Source organism: Rhinoraja longicauda, chromosome 11 (genome assembly GCF_053455715.1).
Source record: "Rhinoraja longicauda isolate Sanriku21f chromosome 11, sRhiLon1.1, whole genome shotgun sequence".
Lineage (NCBI taxonomy): Eukaryota > Metazoa > Chordata > Chondrichthyes > Rajiformes > Arhynchobatidae > Rhinoraja > Rhinoraja longicauda.
Window position 1 is genome coordinate 34,321,876 of NC_135963.1, and position 18,343 is coordinate 34,340,218.

The following is an 18,343-nucleotide window of genomic DNA, read 5'->3' on the forward strand; positions in this document are numbered from 1 at the left end:
ACAGCTAGGGCATAACTTGTGTAGTGACATTAATAAACAATATCCAGTAAAAGACTCTGTGTGCAAAGGACGTCTCTTTACAATATCTTCCCGGTTGTCTTTGATCCTGTATCTTTGGCATTCCATGTCTTCCCATTTCTGAAACTTAAATCCTCTCCAATTCCCTTAGATATTTTGCCAGTGCAGTCATAGTTGGTGACACTCATGATGGCCCTTTCTTTGGAATTTCTTTACTCCCCAGAGGATTCCGAGTGCTTTCAATTTTTCCATTTGGTCTTTGTTCTGTTTGCCGATCATTTGGAATGTAGCTCTTATCACCATCATCAGATTGTTCCAACAATATCATTTTCCTTATCACTGCCAAAGGTATTTGGGTAAGCCCAGCCCTCCATTTTGGTTCCCAGCATATTGGGTGCAATCCTCCATCCACTGCCATTCAATAAAATAAAGTGAAAATAAACTCTTGGGACAATGAAGGTCTTGAAGATCTCAATTGTTTTGTAGGGACTTCAGCTTACCCTTTTTTGGGGGCCATAAACCATTTCTCAAATTTAGAGTACCAGTTCTATTTGGTTTCTCCATCTGAAAGGTCAATCTAATCTACAATATATTTTTTAATTTCCCCAGGCTTGAATTGATGCTTTACTGTTCCAATTTATCAAGAGGTTGTATGTAAAGGTCTTACTCTTATTAATAATATAGAAACTCGGTTTTTCTGACATTAATCTCAAGGCCAGTATTTCTGCAAAAGGTGTGAGTTCTTGAGGTTCTCGGCTATTTCAGTGTAGGAGTCACTAAGGATAACCATATCATGTGCAAAGGCCAGAGTATCCAGCTAACACTCTGGTTGCCTGACTTCAGCCACACTCCTTTTCCTAACCTCAAGAGTTTCTATAGCAATATTAAATATGATGAGATCCCATTGCTTGACTCCTTGAAGAAAATGGCATTTGTACCATCCTCAACCACTGTTGGTGGCTACATTCATTAATATACCCAGATATCTAGAAAAGAACAGATGACATAATAATCTATATTCTTTGAAATGTTCCCTTTAACCAGTCCACAGGATATTTTTAGTCACAGGCATGTGTGTATCCGTGCTTGTACACATAAATATGCATGTTCTATTACTGTCCCACTGCAGTTGTACAGGGCCCTGGTGAGACTGCACCTGGAGTATTGTGTGCCATTTTGGTCTCCTAATTTGACATTATTGCTATTGAGGGAGTGCAGCGTAGGTTAATTCCCGGGTTGGCGGGACTGACGTATGATGAAAGAATGGGCCAACTGCGCTTGTATTCACTGGAATTTAGAAGGATGAGAGTGGATCTTATGGGAACATATAAGATTCTTAAAGGATTGGATAGGCTAGATGCAGGAAAAATGTTCCCGATGTTGGGGGAGTCCAGAACCAGGAGACACAGTTTAACAATAAGGGATAGGCCATTTTGGACTGAGATGAGGAAAAACTTCAACCGGAGAGTTGTGAATCTGGAATTCTCTGCCACAGAAGGCAGTGGAGGCCAATTCACTGGATGTTTTCAAGAGAGTTAGATTTAGCTCTTCGGGCTAAAGGAAGCAAGGGATATGGGGGGGAAAGCAGGAACGGGGTACTGATTTTAGATGATCAGCTGGCTCGAATGGACTACTCCTGCACATATGTTTCTATTTGATTGTAAGAGATTAGGAAATTGTTTTCAGAAATGATATGGTTGACCAAATTCTTTGATTTTTTTATATCTTGAGGAAAATATTTTTTATTGGCTCTCTAATTTAGATCGTAAAATAGTTCAGCACAAGAACAGGCCATTTGACCCATAATGTCTGTGTCAAACATGATGCCAACTCTTATCTAGCTGCATATCATTCATATCGCTCGCTGCAGATCCATATGTCTATCCAAAGTATCTTAAAGCCTCCAAAATGCCACTATGGTATGCTTTTGTGGCAGCTTTTACTGATGGCTTACTGATATTCAGGATAAATGGTCTGTGGGTTGGAACCAAAGTGCATCTCCACAATTGTCCTTTGACTCTAATTTATGGCATATGAATTTGGGAATAACGTTGGCTGTATCGGACCGAAGAGTAAACGTAGTTCCTAATATAGGTGGTGTTGCGTTCTTTGAAGATGGTCTGTTTCACGATTTTCTATAATGCAAAGCCAAGTCAACTGTGCATGCATTGAGACAAACAAATTGGGGGGAAAAACATTTTGTTTATTCATTTTGTTCGCATAAATTCTATGATGACCAATTTTATTCCCCATCTCAAAGTTTTGTATTGTATTTTGTGAATTATGTAAAGGTGAATTTTGGTTATCTGAATGGCCATTATATGGAGGTCATCTGCAGATGTGAATAATGCACCTTTGAAATAATATTAGAAATTAACATTTATATTTCAACATTTTACACATTAATTTTACTCTGTTTATAATTTAAAATATATTTCTGTGAATATCTTTTAGGCATATTGTTTGTTCATAGAGATCCCATGTGTATTTCCTATTATTTATGGTTTGATAATGTTTTTTATCTATTTGCAATAATTACCATTCAGCTTTTTTTTTTAATGGATCTGTAGATTAATTAGAAGCAATCATGTCTGTTTCACAGCATTAAGTGCAAAAAACATTACAATTTTCTTATTGCAAATTGATGTTCATAAATACCAATGGTGTAAAGATAATGCTAATATTTTGTTGCAATGATTTGGTCTTAATTGCCTTTTAAATCATGATAATATATTAGTATAGTTCAGGGGACCTGCACAGTTTTATATTTTGGCTCATCCTGTTTGGAGAATGGCATACGTTCTCTCCTGTTTGTTGCCAAATAGTTTGCAGAACATTTTATTACATTTTTAATACTCATCTCCAGTTAAAAGTAATTATTATTCCTCATTTGTACTAATTGTCAAATTAGAGTTGAAAGCAATTACAGTCAGCACATAAAATATATAATTTGTTTCATTTTGTCCTACAAGTTCATGGCAGTGAGAATCATTTTACAATGGTCAAGCTGTTTTTTTTTTTGTATTACAGACTACATTCTATTATTCCACCTCTTGCTGACATATACCTGCAGGAATTATAAAATTATATTATTTTTATTGCATATGGATTATGAGGTTTTCTTTGCTGGAACATATAGCTGGTACAGTTTCAGAAGAATGGTCTGCACATGTAAGACCAGGTATTAAGAATTCTAAGAGCTGTAATATAAGGCAATTCATCAACCCAGCAAGCTAAGGAGGCAGAGATATTGGAAAATATTCAAGGTGGAGATTGACAGACACTTAATGCAAGGTATATGGGGGGAGGGGGTGACACCATTCTCCATTCATATGGGTGACACCATTCTCTCCCCTGTCCTGGCTTCCAATATTGAACAGCAGAGGAACAAACCCTTTTGTTCACAATGTCTGTGCCTGCACATATCCCTCCATTTTCTGCATATCTGTGTGCCTGCCCAGTCTCTTGAATGTATCTTTCTCCACCACGCTTCGTAGTCATGTGTTCCAAGCACCCACCATTCTTTGTTTTAAAAAGAACTTGCCTTGCACATCTCTTTTAAACTTTGCCCCTCATTTTAAAGCTACAGGTATGCCCTCTAGTCCTTGAAATTTCCACTTGGGTGAAAAAGGTTCTGACTATCTACCCTACTTATGCCTGCCATCATTTTATATACTTCAACTTCCAGTGCTCCAAAGAAGACCGTCCATGTCTGTCCAACCTCTCCTTGTGGTTAAGACCCTCTAATGCAGGCAGCATTCTCTAAACCTTTTCTGCTGCACTTCAAAGCCATTCTGTCCATGTGACCAGAACTGCAATACCCAAAATGCAGCCTAACCAAAGAGTTATAGAGCAGCATCATGACTTCTTGATTCTTAACGTGAGATGGTACAAATTATAGGAGATGTGCAGGGTGGGGTTTTTTTTTTACACAGAGTGGTGGGCCCCTGAATTGCCCTGCCAAGGGTGATGATGGAGGTAGATTCGATATTGGCATTTAAGAGGCATTTGGGTGGGCATGTGGATACATCGGGAATGGTGGGAATATGGGTGACACGCAGGCAGAGGAGATTAGTTTAACTTAGCATCATGTTTGCCATGGGCATTGTGGCCATGCTATACTGATCTGTGTTCTAATTGCAGCTTCCATTACCAGGGCCACTTTGGGGTGGATTTGCTCTTGAGAAACAGGTTGATAGTGCTGTCCAGTGGGGACAAGTACCACAAACCTCTAACATCTGATGGGAGGAGAGAGGATGTTGGAAGCCAGGGAAGAGAATGGTGTCAAAGAGCAGGACAAGGGAGGAGAGGTGACTGGGTAGGGAGGAGCAGCAGTTAAGTTGAACCCCCACCACACCAGCCATGGAATTTAAATTCTAGATTTTGTGGAAGGGACAAAAGACAAACAAGTTAACAATAATCAGAATTAATGGATAAATAAACCTGTATAATATTTTAATGTTCTGAAGGGGAGGATATCCTCATCTGATGTAGCCCATATATCTCACAAACGCTCTCTGAAGTGGCCCAGTAAATAAGCTACATGGCCCTTAAATTTCTGATCCTTACACAGTCCACACATACACAGTTCATGAGTCTCAGACAACTCTTGTTCACCTCCCACTAAAGCCCTGACTTCACCTTTGACTGGCAGGTCTCTGTCCCTGAATTTTTTCCCTCAGCAAAGTACAGGTCCAAAACTTGCCCATTATTTTTCTTTGTTTTTCCATCATTATCCTTTGTGAACTGTAATTAATACATCAAATGTACTAACTGTGTTAGTACATCAAGTAACGGAACAGGTAGTATAAGAAAATAACTGCAGATGCTGGTACAAATCGAAGATATTTATTCACAAATTGCTGGAGTAACTCAGCAGGTCAGGCAGCATCTCGGGAGAGAAGGAATGGGTGATGTTTCGGGTCGAGACCCTTCCCCAGACAGTCTTGCCTGTGGGTAAGATATTTCAGTGGAACCCAGTCTTGGCCATTTAAACCTCTAGAGCTGTGCCCAATGAATTTGTAGGCCTTCAATATTATGTTATTTGGCATAATTTAATATCCTGCTGTTTCAGTGTGTTCTGTATATTTTTCCAAATATCTGTTTTTGAGATATGAAAACAGTATTTCAGTACCTTCATAAGAAAATCCAGAAATAAGTAGGTTGCCTCCCGGCGAGGCGAGCCGCGCGGCAGAAGGTCACTTCCTGGTGAGCCGTGGCTCGTTGCCACGACAATAAGAACGGGCCCAGAGAGGTTGCTGCCAAGCCTGGTCTCTGCTCACCCTGTGCGCCGGTGAGAGGGGAGTCGGAACGAGGGCCAGGAAGCGGACCAGCTGCGGCGGTGGTCAGAGCCGCTGGAGGCCCTGCAGCAGTGTGGAACACAGCCTGCATGGAGTCTCAGCTGCATTCCAACTGCAGGCCCGGCTGACATGGAGAGGGAAGGCCACCGATCCCGGTCCCTGCTCTCCCCATGGATCGGGAATCTGAGAGGGGTGGAAGGCAACAGCGGCGGATGCTGGACAAAAGGCCCAGTAAGAAGAACCAGCTGTCTTACCTTCTGCGTCCTCAAGGTCGGCTGCAGGAGGTCCCCCTCCCAAGGACATTAGGCTGAAGAGGTGGGTATAGGCTGAGAAGGAACTTTTTCACCCAGAGAGTTGTGAATTTGTGGAATTCTCTGCCACAGAGGGCAATGGAGGTCAAATCACTGGATGGATTTAAGAGAGAGTAAGATAGAGCTTTGGGGGCGAGTGGAATCAAGGGATATGGGGAGAAGGCAGGCACAGGTTACTGAGTGTAGATGATCAACCATGATCACAATGAATGGCGGTGCTGGCTTGAAGGGCCGAATGGCCTCCTCCTGCACCTATTTTCTATGTAAGAGGGCCAGGCGTAGAGAGGGTAATCGGTTCACGGGATGACCGGAATGGAGGTGACAGCTGCAACGGGTCTTTGTGGCCAGCTGCAGCTGGGATTGTAACATGGCATCTCTTGTATATGGACAGTGGGCTGTTCGCTGCATACTGTATTGACCGGGGGATTGTGCTTATGTACGAGGATAGTGTTGATTTGTATGCAAAAAATGTAATTCACTGCACCTGGTACACGTGACAATAAAGAAACCATTGAGGTAGGGAACTGTAATAGTGAGATTGTTTTTCTTCATGGGATGTGCATGTCAATAGCAAAGCTAACATATAGCACCCATCATGTTGGCCCTTGTGACTTTTAGGCCATTTCACAATTTCCAGCTGCTTTCTTCCAGATCTGGAATTGGGTTAAAGCCTGGCTGGTCAAAGACAGCTAAAGGGCACTGCAACAGATGTCTGTTTATAATAATCTGGTAGTTTTGCAATCAAAAATACAGATACCAGTTTTTTTAATGGGGATATTGTTCAATTGTGAGTTCTAACACACATATGCTCAGCATAAAGTTCTTTAAGATAATTATGTTGTCATATTTTCTTTTGTAAAATACATAATTTGTTGTGGCATGGAAGGTATTCTCAGAACCAATCCAAGCAATGGGAATGGGAAATCATTGCTGACACAGATTTTCAGATGTTTGATCTGTTTAATAGCAGAATTTTATTAGCTTTACGGTTGTGGGAATGTGAACTACTTCATGACGATATATTTTATGTTAATCTGATTGTAAGAAAACAAGGAATAGGTCTTTCAGGAAAATTCTGAGATTCTTGCAGCTCATGAAATAAAGTAGGCAGCTTTGCAAACTGAAAGCAGCTTTTGTTTTCTTAAAACTCTGTGATTGGCCAAGGTATTTGCCCAAATCTCTTAAATCTGCAACGTGATTAGATTTTTTCGTTATAATTCTTGTTGCGTTCAAAAAATCACACGGTATGCTGAAAGTGGGGTTGCCTTGATCTGAATTATTTCAATGGCAAATCGGTAAGCAAAGATCTCTCGGTTTACTTCCATTATACAAATAGTGAAGTAGTTTAAGTTATAAGCCTCGAGTATTTTGTAGTAATTGCAGCTCAGTAACTGAGTGAATGAAATATTTAATAATGTACTAACATTTCAGAATCGAACATCCAAGTGGTGGGTATAGGAAGTTGTTTGAAACAGTGGAGGAAACTGCTCAGCCATTGCCAACCTGCATAAGAGGTTTGTTATTTACGTTAAAAAATTGCTGTTCGAAATTTAGTTTTGCGAATTTATTATTTGCACTTCAGCAGTTTTTATCAGTTTAATTTGTGTATTCTTTACAACAAAATCATTAACATTCATCTATTCCAAAAGCTAATATTGTCACTGATTTCTGGGAAATATTTGGCTGTGGTAATGATGTAGATTTAATGTAATGGAAAATGAATTTCATTTGTTCAATAAGTATTTCTGTAGAAATGCATTTTGCCTTGTCCAAAATGGAAAGACAGGCAAACTCAACAACCACTTCAAGACAATAAAATTGAAACTTAGAAATAATAACCTACCACAAACTTAATTGTGCTTCGGGAAATAGTGTTAAATAAAAGGCAGCGTGTATTTCTTGTCATCCCTTTGACTAATTTTAATAAAGTAACAAGTTGATGGAAAAAAGAATATATATGTACTGGCTTTTAAAAGCCACAATTAGAATACCACATAATAAATTTGCTAGCAAAAAATATTGAAGTCCATGAGATTAAAGTGGCAATAACTCTTAAAAACAGAGCAAGTATTGGTGAACAACAGTCTGAAGAAGGGTCCCAACCCAAAACGTCAAATGTCCATTCCCTTTACAGATGATACCTGACCTGCTGAGTCCTCCAGCACTTTGTATTTTTACTAGTTTTCCAAATGGAGAAAATAAAGTGCTGCCCTTTGGTGGTCACCTTTAATACTATTTTTAATATAACGTGTACAAATTTTAAGTTTGCAGATTATTTAAAATTCAGAAATGTGGTTAACAATGAGGATTTTTTAAATTGTAACATTTCAGTCAGGAGGATTAACAATACTGAAATGGACATGCTAGGTTGATGACATTTATTGCAGGAGGCTGGTAATTCATTTTAGGAGAAAGAATAAGGGTAGACAATATTAGCAAACTGGATAATTTTTAAATAGGAAAAAAAAAAACAAGTGTATATACATTCATCTTTTGAGAATGTTGTTACAAGGGCATATGGGATTCTTGGTCTCTGTAAATAGAGGAGGATGTCTTGCAACATTCTGACAAATCAAATGAGATCCTTTCAGATGTATATGTGTATGGAATTGGAGAATGGCCTGATGTACAGTCCACCAAGCTAACCAGCAGGTTTAAACCTAGGCAGTCTGGTGATTCCCTGTAGTGACTGCACCACCTTTGATCCAACTTCTCCATACTTCATACTTAATGGTTTGTGGACTCTAGTTTTTAGTAGGAAAAATGCATTTCTTGAGACCTTTTTTGACACTGTAATGGATTTTGGCCTTTCTCTGCACTGCAGTCATTTCTTGAATTGGCCCCAGAGCAAGTACTCCATCTGAACTCTCACCCTTTTCTCCCCTCCTCCTCCCCCACCTACATTCCCTCGTCTAGTTTCACAATTTGCAACTATTCAGTCTTTTTATCTCACACCTTCTGTCCTTTCATCTCTGGCCTTTGTCCAACTATCTGCCTATCAAAAAACTTCTCGCCTGTAAAACCTTATTACCTGCCAGCCTTTGTCCTGTCCAGCTTTCTCTCTCTTATTCCCCCCCACCCCCCCCCCCCCAATGCCCTTCACCATTTCAATAACTTTCAGTTTTCAGACCCCCATCACTCATCTTTACCATGGACGTCCAGTCACTTTACACCTCCAGTCCCCATCTGGAAAGCAGCACAGCCCTTTGGTTCTTCCTTGAACAGTGACTTAATCAGTTCCCCTCAATTAACACTCTCCTCTACCTGGTGGAACTTGCTCTCGCCCTGAACAACTTATCATTTGACACCGCTCACTTTCTTCAAGTCAAAGATGTAGCCAAGGGCACTCACATGGGTCCCAACTATGCATACCCCAGCATCATTCCTAACTCTCTACTCATCAAAGACTGCACAGAACTGCACAGAATTCTTTGTTTTCACCAACTTTGCGATCTTGAGGACAGCCAGTATTACAGTCGAGGAAATGCTGAACATCCTCAGTTGTATGAAGATAGACAAATCTCGCAGATCAGATATATCCAAGTACACTGTGGGAAGCTAGAGAAGAAATTGCATGTACCCTATCTAAGATACATGAATCATCATTCAATACATCGTTGGTGCCCGAAGACTGGAGGGTGGCTAGTATTATGCCTCTATTTAAGAAAGGCTACAAAGAAAAGCTTGAGATCTATAGTCCAGTGAGCCTAACTTCAAGGGTTGGCAAGTTACTGGAAAGTACTCTGAGGGATAAGATATATATGCAATGGATGAACAGGACTGATTAGGGATTGTCAGTGTGGTTTTGTACATGGGAGATCATGTCTTGCGAATTTGAGTTTTTTTATAAAAGAAGTAACCAAAAAGGTTGAGGTCAAAGCCATGGATGTTGTCTATGTAGACTTCAGCAAGTCACAGTAGCGCAGTGGCAGAGTTGCTGCGGTACAGCGGCACAGTGGCGCAGCGGTAGAGTTGCTGCCTTACAGCGAATGCAGCGCCAGAGACCTGGGTTTGATCCCAACTATGGGTGCTGTCTGTACGGAGATTGTACGTTCTCCCCGTGACCTGCGTGGGTTTTCTCCGAGATCTTCGGTTTACTCCCACATCCAAAGACGTACAGGTTTGTAGGTTAATTGGCTTGGTAGAAATGTAAATTGTCCCGAGTGTATCGGATAGTGTTAATGTGCAGGGATCGCTGGTTTGCGCGGACTCGGTGGGCCGAAGGGCCTGTTTCTGCACTGTTTCTCTAAACTAGACCTGGGTTTGATCCTGACTACTGGTGTTGTCTGTACGGAGTTTGTGTGTTCTCTCTGATCGCGTGGGTTTTCGCTGGGTGCTCCGGTTTCCTCCAACACTCCAAAGACGTATAGATTTGTACGTTAATTGGTGCTCTACCCACCACTTTAGTCACCCTGCTCCTTCCACTTCCTCCTTATGCTCATCGCCGATCCCCAGACCCATTTTACCCCTTTATCCCCCTCTATCCCCTTCCCCTGTCCTTATCCACCCATATCCATCTTCCAGCTTTACATTGCACTCTGCTTCTTTCCTTATCTAACACTCTTTTGTCCCCTTTTCTCTAGTCTTTAATCCCTATCTCCTATCATCTGCCAATCATCAGTCCCCCCCTTCACCTGTATCCTCCTATCAGTTAACATGCTTTGTATCACTCCCTCACCTCTGTTTTCCAGCTTTTTGTCCCCTACTTCACGAGTCAAAAAAAGGGTCCCAACCAAAAGAATTGTCTATCCGTTCCCTCCAAATATGCTGCTTGAGCCGCAAAGTTGTTCCAGCCATTTGTTTTATGCGCAAGGTTCCAGCATTTGTAGTTTCTTTGGTCATCTTAACAGGTAGGTTTTGAGTTACATAGGACACTAATGATACCACATCTGGAGAATGTGTATTGGACTGGTCACCTTACTTAAGGAAGGGTATTTATGTACGGGATGTAATTCAGAGAAGGATTACTAGATTAATTAGAATGGGTGGTTTGGCTTCTGAAGAAATCTTGGACAGATAAGCTAAGAGACTCTGAAGCTGAGAGCAAGAGGGGACTTGGTTGAAACACACATCAACATGGGTCTCAACAGAGAGAAGGTGAAGAGGATGTTTTCTCTTGATGGAGATTCAAGAATAAAGGATCACAGTTTAAAAATAAGGATTGCCTGGAGTAGGTGGGAATGTGGTGGGAGATTACAATTAAATCAACCATGATCTTATTGAATGGCAGAGCAGCTTTAAGGGAACAAGTAACTTTCTCCTGTTAGTTCAAATGATACCACTCATAAAGGAGGCAGCACGTTTTATAGAGGAAATGCTGTCTGGTTGCAGAGTTCAAAAATCATTTGTAGGGAGAGAAATGCCTGTTCTCCAATCCAAACACTCCCAGATACATTTCTTTGACCCCTCTTGCCTCACCCCCGATTTTGCTCAGGCTGTACACTGCTACATTGGGAACTAGAGTGCTGGTAATCAGTCTGAAGAAGGGTCCCCACCAAAATGTCACCCAAAACCCCACCTACTCATGTTCTCCAGAAATGGTGCCTGACCTGCTGTGTCCTTTTTGTTACTGGGAATCTTCTGCGAATTCCCCAACAATGCATTGCCCACTGCTTGATGTGGAGAGGCTACCTGTGAAAGCTGGCAGTGTAGGTACTGGTTGATGTGGAGAGGCCACCTGTGAAAGCTGGCAGTGTAGGTACTGGAGCAACTGATCCATGGCTCAGGGCAACATCTCTGCAGTAGTGCTGAAGACCTGCACTCCAAAATTCGCTACACCTTTAGCCAAAGTGGTCAATTACAGTTACAACACTAGCATTTACTCAACAATGTGGAATGCCCTGTTCACATTAAAATCCAGACAAATCCAATCCAGTTATTTGTACCCCAATTTGTCTGCTCTTTGTCATCAGTGAAGTGATAATGTGATTGAGAACATTTTCCATCAAGTGGCATTTGCTCTCCACTAACCACCAATGCATACTTTGAATTTTACTAGGATTACTAAGCTCCAGACCTCATTAATCTTGATCAAAACATGGCCAAAAAGCTAAATGACAAAAGCTGAGGTGAGAATGCTGTGCTTGACCGAGTGTGACATCAAGGAGCCCTGATAAAATTGACATCATGGGATACAGTTAAATTGATGGAGTCATATCTTGTATATGGAAGATGTTTACCCCATCTCCAGGGCATTCCTGCATGAGTTCCTTGGGGCAGTGACCTTGGCTCCACCATTATCACTTGCTTTATGAATGGCCTTCCTTGCATCATAAGATGTGAGATGTGTACTGTTGTTGGAACAATGCTTAAATCCATTTGCAATTCTCCAGCAAATGATGCAGCCCACACATAGATGCAATAAGGCCTAGAGAACATTCAGGCATTAAATGATATGTGGCAAATAATGATAATTGAAAAAGCACATCTCCAATGAGTTTAAACACCTAACCTTGATATTTAATTGTATTACCATTCTTGGTGCCCTCCACAATCAATGTACTGGGGAGAGAATCACTATTCCCCAGGAACCTCACTGGACCAGACCTACACATACAAAGGTTGCATATCATAGAAACATAAAAACAGGTGCAGGAGTAGGCCATTCGGCCCTTCGAGCCAGCACTGCCATTCAATATGATCATAGCTGATCATCCAAAATCAGAACCCCGTTCCTGCGTTCTTCCCATATCCCTTGATTCCATTAGCCCAAAGAGCTATACCTAACTCTCCTGTAGCAAACGACTCTTTTCCTGACACCCAAAGCTTTTCTAACATCTTTGTGATGTTTTGGACCATCACTCTGGCATTACCATGAAAGAATGCAGCAGAGGATACATCTTATCAGTGTGGAAGTAATTTTTTTTTAGACACAGCAACTTTCTCCTCAATGCATTTCAGATGGCAAAATGACCACCTCATAGGATTACTGGTCTAGCAATTTAATCACTGCTCACCAGTATTCCCAATCATTGTAAGTATGCAAAGTAATGTAGATGTAGTCTATGGTGCAGTGAAACTTAGATGAACATGCAATGCATTCAAATATGTGCAACAAATTGGTTTCCTTACGCTGTATATTTGTTCTCATTGTTCAAATTTTTTAAATAGATATGATTGCTTGTAGTTTGCATGATTTCTGATTGAGTGATAATTTTATTTTCATGTTGTCATTATCTTTATCCCATACATTTTTAATTGCACAGGTTTAGTACTAGTTATGCGCTAAGAATGGGAGAAAGGGTTGTAAACTTGTTCTATCAAAACATAGATGAGAGTGATACTATTCCCATTAAATGATTTTAAATGCAAATTGTGTATATACTGTAAATATATGCCAAGGGTCAAAATAACCAGACAGAAGTCATAGGCATTGCATTGTCTATTGACAAAGTTACTCCAATACTCCAACCCTTCTGGTATTTTTAGGCACAATTCCCTTGTGGTTAAAAGGCAGCCTGCTACGATGTGGACCTGGGTTATTTGAGGTTGGCTCAGAACCATTTTATCATCTATTTGATGGACAAGCTCTCCTTCATAAGTTTGATTTTAAGAATGGAGAAGTCACCTATTACAGAAGGTAATGTTCAACGTGTAATATTTTTCAATTTTCAATTCCTCTCCGAAAATAATTGTACAATTATTTTACAGTGACACAGAATAAATCTGAAGGAAGAATGTGAGACTTTAGACTAATTACAAAGCAATAAACACTTGATAATTGAGTTGGAATCACTTTGATGATGGTGCTGACGATGGCTGCCATGGTGTACTGTTCCTTGCTGTTTTGTATGTGTTTGTTCGTTTGTGTCATCTGTGAAAATCCTACAAAGATCACTTTCATGAGAGAGGGTAGACGCAAAATGCTGGAGTAACTCAGCGGGTCAGGTAGCATCTCAGGAGAGAAGGAATGGGTGACGTTTCGGGTCGAAATCCTTCTTCAGACTGATGTCAGGGGAGGGGGCTGGACAAAGATATGATGTTGAAGGAGACAGGAAGACTAGTGGGAGCGAGTCTGGGTTAAAACATGGTCGTAGAGTTGGAGGGCAGGAGGAATCACAGAGGGGGAGCAGTGAAACGTCACCCATTCTTTCTCTCCCAAGATGCTGCCTGACCCATTGAGTTACTTCAGCATTTTGTGTCTACCTTCGATTTAAACCAGCATCTGCTGGGTTTTTTCCTACAGTTTCATGAGAGAGGTACTCCTGAAATGTAATGTTGTATTCTTAATGTTTCAATGTTTTATGCTTTATTCTTAATTGTTTGCTGTATGTTCATGTTGTTACTTGCGAGCGGAGCACCAAGCATTTTAGATTTTAAGCTCCTTGTATGTGTACATACTTGGTCAATAAACTTATTCATTCATTCATTCATTAAAACGTCACCAAATACAGGTATCACTTTTGAATAAACACAGCTTATTCTTTGAAACAAGTAACTTTGTTTCCTCCCACCACTTATGCACAATATTATCTTCATAATTTAATCACGTTATGTCATTTTTACAGAAAACAACGTTTTTGGTTCATTTAGCTGCCTTTTTTGTGCCAGCTGACCTTGGGCAGGAAACATATGGGTTGATAACATAGAACAGTAAAGCACAGGAATATAACACAAGGCAGAGAGAAGTGTCAGTGAGGTTCCCCTTCTCATTGTTTTAACAAGTTGTCTCCACTTGGAGTCTGCATGTGTATATTTAGGAGAGAATGGGATTGAGCTCAGTTGGGAATTTATATTCACAAAATAGGTTGTTTACATGTAAAGGGATGTCTGGCAAGTGGGAGGCTTCAAATACAGGGAGAGTTCAGGGACACCGTGTTTCTGCTGATGAAAAGGGAAAGGATGGCAGGATTAGAAAACCTTGGTTGACGATGGATATTGAGACTCTGGTCAGGAAACAGAAGCCAAGTATAGGCAGCTATATATAAATCAACCAAATAATTTGAAGCGTTTAAGAGATGAAGGAGTACACTTAAGGAAATCAGGACAAAAACAGGAATGAGATAGCTCTGGCAGATAAGGTAAAGGAGAATCCGAACACTTCAAAAATGTTAGAGCAAAATGGAAAGCAATGGAAACCTTTAGGTTTAATGTGGTTATCTATGTATGGAACCCTAGAGATGGGAGAGGTCTTAAATAAACATATATCACCTGTGTTACCATGGAGAAGGTCATGAAAGCTGAAATTATAGGATAGTAGCATAGTGGTTATGTTACTGGATTAAGAATACAGACACCTGTTAATGATTCAAAGATACAATTTCAAAACCCATGACGGTCGAGATGAATTTAAATTGGGACTAGAAGCAAGAATTCGCAAGGGCTTCACAAAATTACTGGAACTGTGATTAAAACCCACTCAGTTTACTCAGAGTGTCCAGTAAAGGAGCAAGTTTGCTCTCTTAAGCATTTTGTCTTAAATAGATAATTTGGTTTTTAAAAATTGGTAAATTGCTAAATTATTATTTGTCATTGGGGACTCTTTTTTTGTTGTTGCAGATTTATTCAAACTGATGCCTATGTGAGAGCAATGACTGAGAAACGAATTGTGATCACTGAATTTGGTACTTTTGGATACCCTGATCCATGCAAGAACATTTTCTCCAGGTTATGAAAGTATATTTGTTATAATTTAAATAAGCATGCTTATGTCAAAGGAATTAGTTCTGTATATTACTTTTCTGGTTTTTTTTGTTAAATGTATTTCCATTTAAAAGTAATCAAAGCAAACAGGCTGAAAATTTGAAATGTTTTTGTATTGATTCTTGCTTTATTAACTGTCTAACAATTATAATTAGACAATCAATGCACACCACAGACTGGAACGACTGGAGTACTTTTAGTCTATCTATCTAGTTTCTTCAATTGAGTGGATATTGTTCATAGTTTCTTATTTTCTCTCCATTTTATTGCCCATCCTTTACACTAAAATATTTTATTAACTGAAAAGCAGCTTGAAGTTTGATCATAAAAGGCACAATGTAGATACAAACCTGTTCTTTTACATCACACAACTCTGTTTATGGTCTAAATTGTGATTACTTCAGTGGTTTAAAAACAATTTCCATCAGAAACATGCACTTTCTAGAACAAGAACTGTGCAATGATTCTGATGGTATTTTCCTATAGGCCCCCAAAGCCATCGGGAGATAGTGACACAGATATGTAGACAGATTGAGGAAAGGTAAAAAGGCAAGGGTGTTGGCGTAGCAGGTGACTAACTTCCCCAATATTGACTGGGACTTCCTGAGTGCAAGAGACTTGGACAGGGCAGAATCGTTCGGTATATCCAAGAGGGTTTCCTCAATCAATATGTCGATCATCCGAAGAGGAAGAACCATACTGGACCTTGTATCGGGAAATGAGCCTGGCCAGGTGACTCGCGTATCCGTGGGAGAGCATTTTGGGAACATTAAGCATGACTCCTTAAATTTTTAGATAGTTATGAATAAGGATAAGACTGGACCTTGTGGAAAAGTACTAAATTGGGGTACGGCAACGTATAACACTATTGGGCAGGAACTAGAGAAAGTAAATTGGAAGCAGTTGTTATTGGCGGTCCACATCTGACGTGGAAGCCATTTAAGACCAGCTGATCAGAATTCAGAGCTGCGTGTTCCAGTGAGGAGGAGGGACAAGGATGGCAAGGTAAGAGAACTTGTAAAATGACTGGGGTCCTAAATGAGGTCAAAAAGAAAAAGGTCAAAATGCCAGTCATTTGAAGAATATAAAGAAAGCAGGAAAGAAATGGAGCGGGGAATTATGAGGGCCACATATCAACTTCCACTTAATTTTGTTTCCTCATTTATCTCTCAAGATGTTTTAACTGAAGCCTTCAATGGGAGAGATATAGCAGACAGTAAGGACTCTTCAACCTTTTCAATACAGGTCACTCCTTTGCTGATCACTAGTTGTCTCGATTCTTATAATCTTTGTACAGTATTTTCCAAGTTCTATTCAGTCACTGTTACAATTCACACATCTCTCCATAGATTCTGTGTTCAAAATCACTGGTCACATGCCTAATTAGGCCTTATACAATCTCTGAATGGTAAAACATCTTTATTGCTCCGTATCTATTTAAATCATAGCGCAGTTGAAAAATTAAATGCTATTGTTTGTTTTAAATGATGATGTCATCTTTGCTGTCCCCTATCATTAAGATAGGATTATGATATCCTAGTGAGACAAGGATAATTTTATGCAGAGCTGAAAAAAATACTTTGCGAAGAGCACGTATTATCAATTACTTCTTTCATTATGAAACAGCAAACTGCATATATTCAAAAATGTATGAATATACAGTAAATTAAAATATAAAATTATAGTACTTGATAATTCCCACAAAATAAATATTTTCCTGAGTCTATCCCCTTCATACTTCTCTGGTAACAAATAGAATTTTCTGTATGTACCCAGTGGATTGTTCATGTATGGGAATTATATAAGGTGAATAATAGTAGTTAGTTCAGAATTTTCCAACCATATTGTATTTTAAATTTGTTTAATTTCTCCTTTCTTTAGGTTTTTCTCCTATTTCCAAGGAGTAGAAATTACTGATAATGCTTTGGTAAATGTGTATCCAATTGGAGAAGATTTCTATGCCTGCACTGAAACAAACTTTGTAACTAAAGTCAACCCAGAGACACTGGAAACAATACAAAAGGTTATTACTGCTACATGCAATGTCTTTTTGTTATTGCTTGATTTAAAGCAGTTTTGTCAAGCATAATGGTGATAAACAGTGTAAGGATTCCACACTGAAATCCATGCCCTAGCACCACAAACTAATTGGACTATCATCACATGGTCTTGATCCATAAACAGTATGCATCTTAAAGGGCCTGTCCCACTTAGGTGACTTTAAGGCGACTGCCGGCGACTAGGCTGTCGCCGACAGTTCGACGGGGTGTCTCTGGCATGATCGTGAGGAGACTTCAAAGAATCATAGTGGATTTCGGCGCATCGCTGGGAAATTAACCGGATTCAAATTTCTCGGCTACAGCTGGCTTGTCGCCAGGTATCGTTGCTTATTGCAGGCGCTGTCGCATACTGTCCCCAGGTTTGCTAGGTTGTCGCATTTAGAAGCACGTAATATTAAATTAAGTAAAGTCATTTGAAGATACCATAAAATACTTGTGTTTAACCAATTTATTTACCGTCTGGACATTTGACAGGTAGATTGGAGGCGACAGTTTGACAGTCAGGTAAGCGTGGGAATTTCACGGTGTTTATGGCCATCAACGATTACTTTTAAAGTAGGCTCCCAACCCAGATATGCAACCCAGAAACCAGACATGCATCTCCCGTACATTTTCATAGAATGCCCACATTCGCACAAAAATCCTTAAAATTAAATTTCTTAATACTGCTATTAGTAAACTGGAAGCCAATCCAGTTTATACCTTGTTACTGTGAAGCTTGGTTTTCAAGTAACCCGGGCAAGATGTTATATTTCAAAACTCTCAAGTAATTACAGACTTGTCAGTGATTTCAGCGAAAATTAGGACACTGGAGAAGCATTGATAAGCATGGGAATTTCGCGATGTTTCCGAAGACAGTGTAATCTCTTAGCCAGGTGCTAGTTTCACAAAAAAAGTAACTTGTATCGACCTGACTCGGCATTGTCGTGGTCTTAGTCGTAGGGTAAAAGAAAATATTGGCGATCTGCTACGACTTTGGCAGTCGCCTAAAAAATCGTCTAAGTTGGACAGG

At 39.9% G+C, this 18,343-nt stretch overlaps 1 protein-coding gene across 2 annotated transcripts in view; it reads left to right on the top strand.

Annotated features, from left to right (window-relative positions):
- The first annotated feature begins 6,784 nt into the window (after positions 1-6,784).
- The window catches only part of LOC144597785 (retinoid isomerohydrolase-like), a 29,388-nt gene continuing 17,829 nt past the window's right edge, over positions 6,785-18,343 (top strand). Inside the window, exons 1-5 of one of the 2 annotated variants that reach the window (XM_078407374.1) lie at positions 6,785-6,924; positions 7,061-7,143; positions 13,058-13,208; positions 15,128-15,235; positions 17,153-17,294. In XM_078407374.1, the coding sequence (XP_078263500.1) occupies positions 6,914-6,924; positions 7,061-7,143; positions 13,058-13,208; positions 15,128-15,235; positions 17,153-17,294 (495 nt within the window). In that variant the 5' untranslated portion in view covers positions 6,785-6,913. Of the gene's footprint in view, positions 6,925-7,060; positions 7,144-13,057; positions 13,209-15,127; positions 15,236-17,152; positions 17,295-18,343 lie in introns of those variants that run through there. The other variant, XM_078407375.1, reaches the window with a different exon arrangement.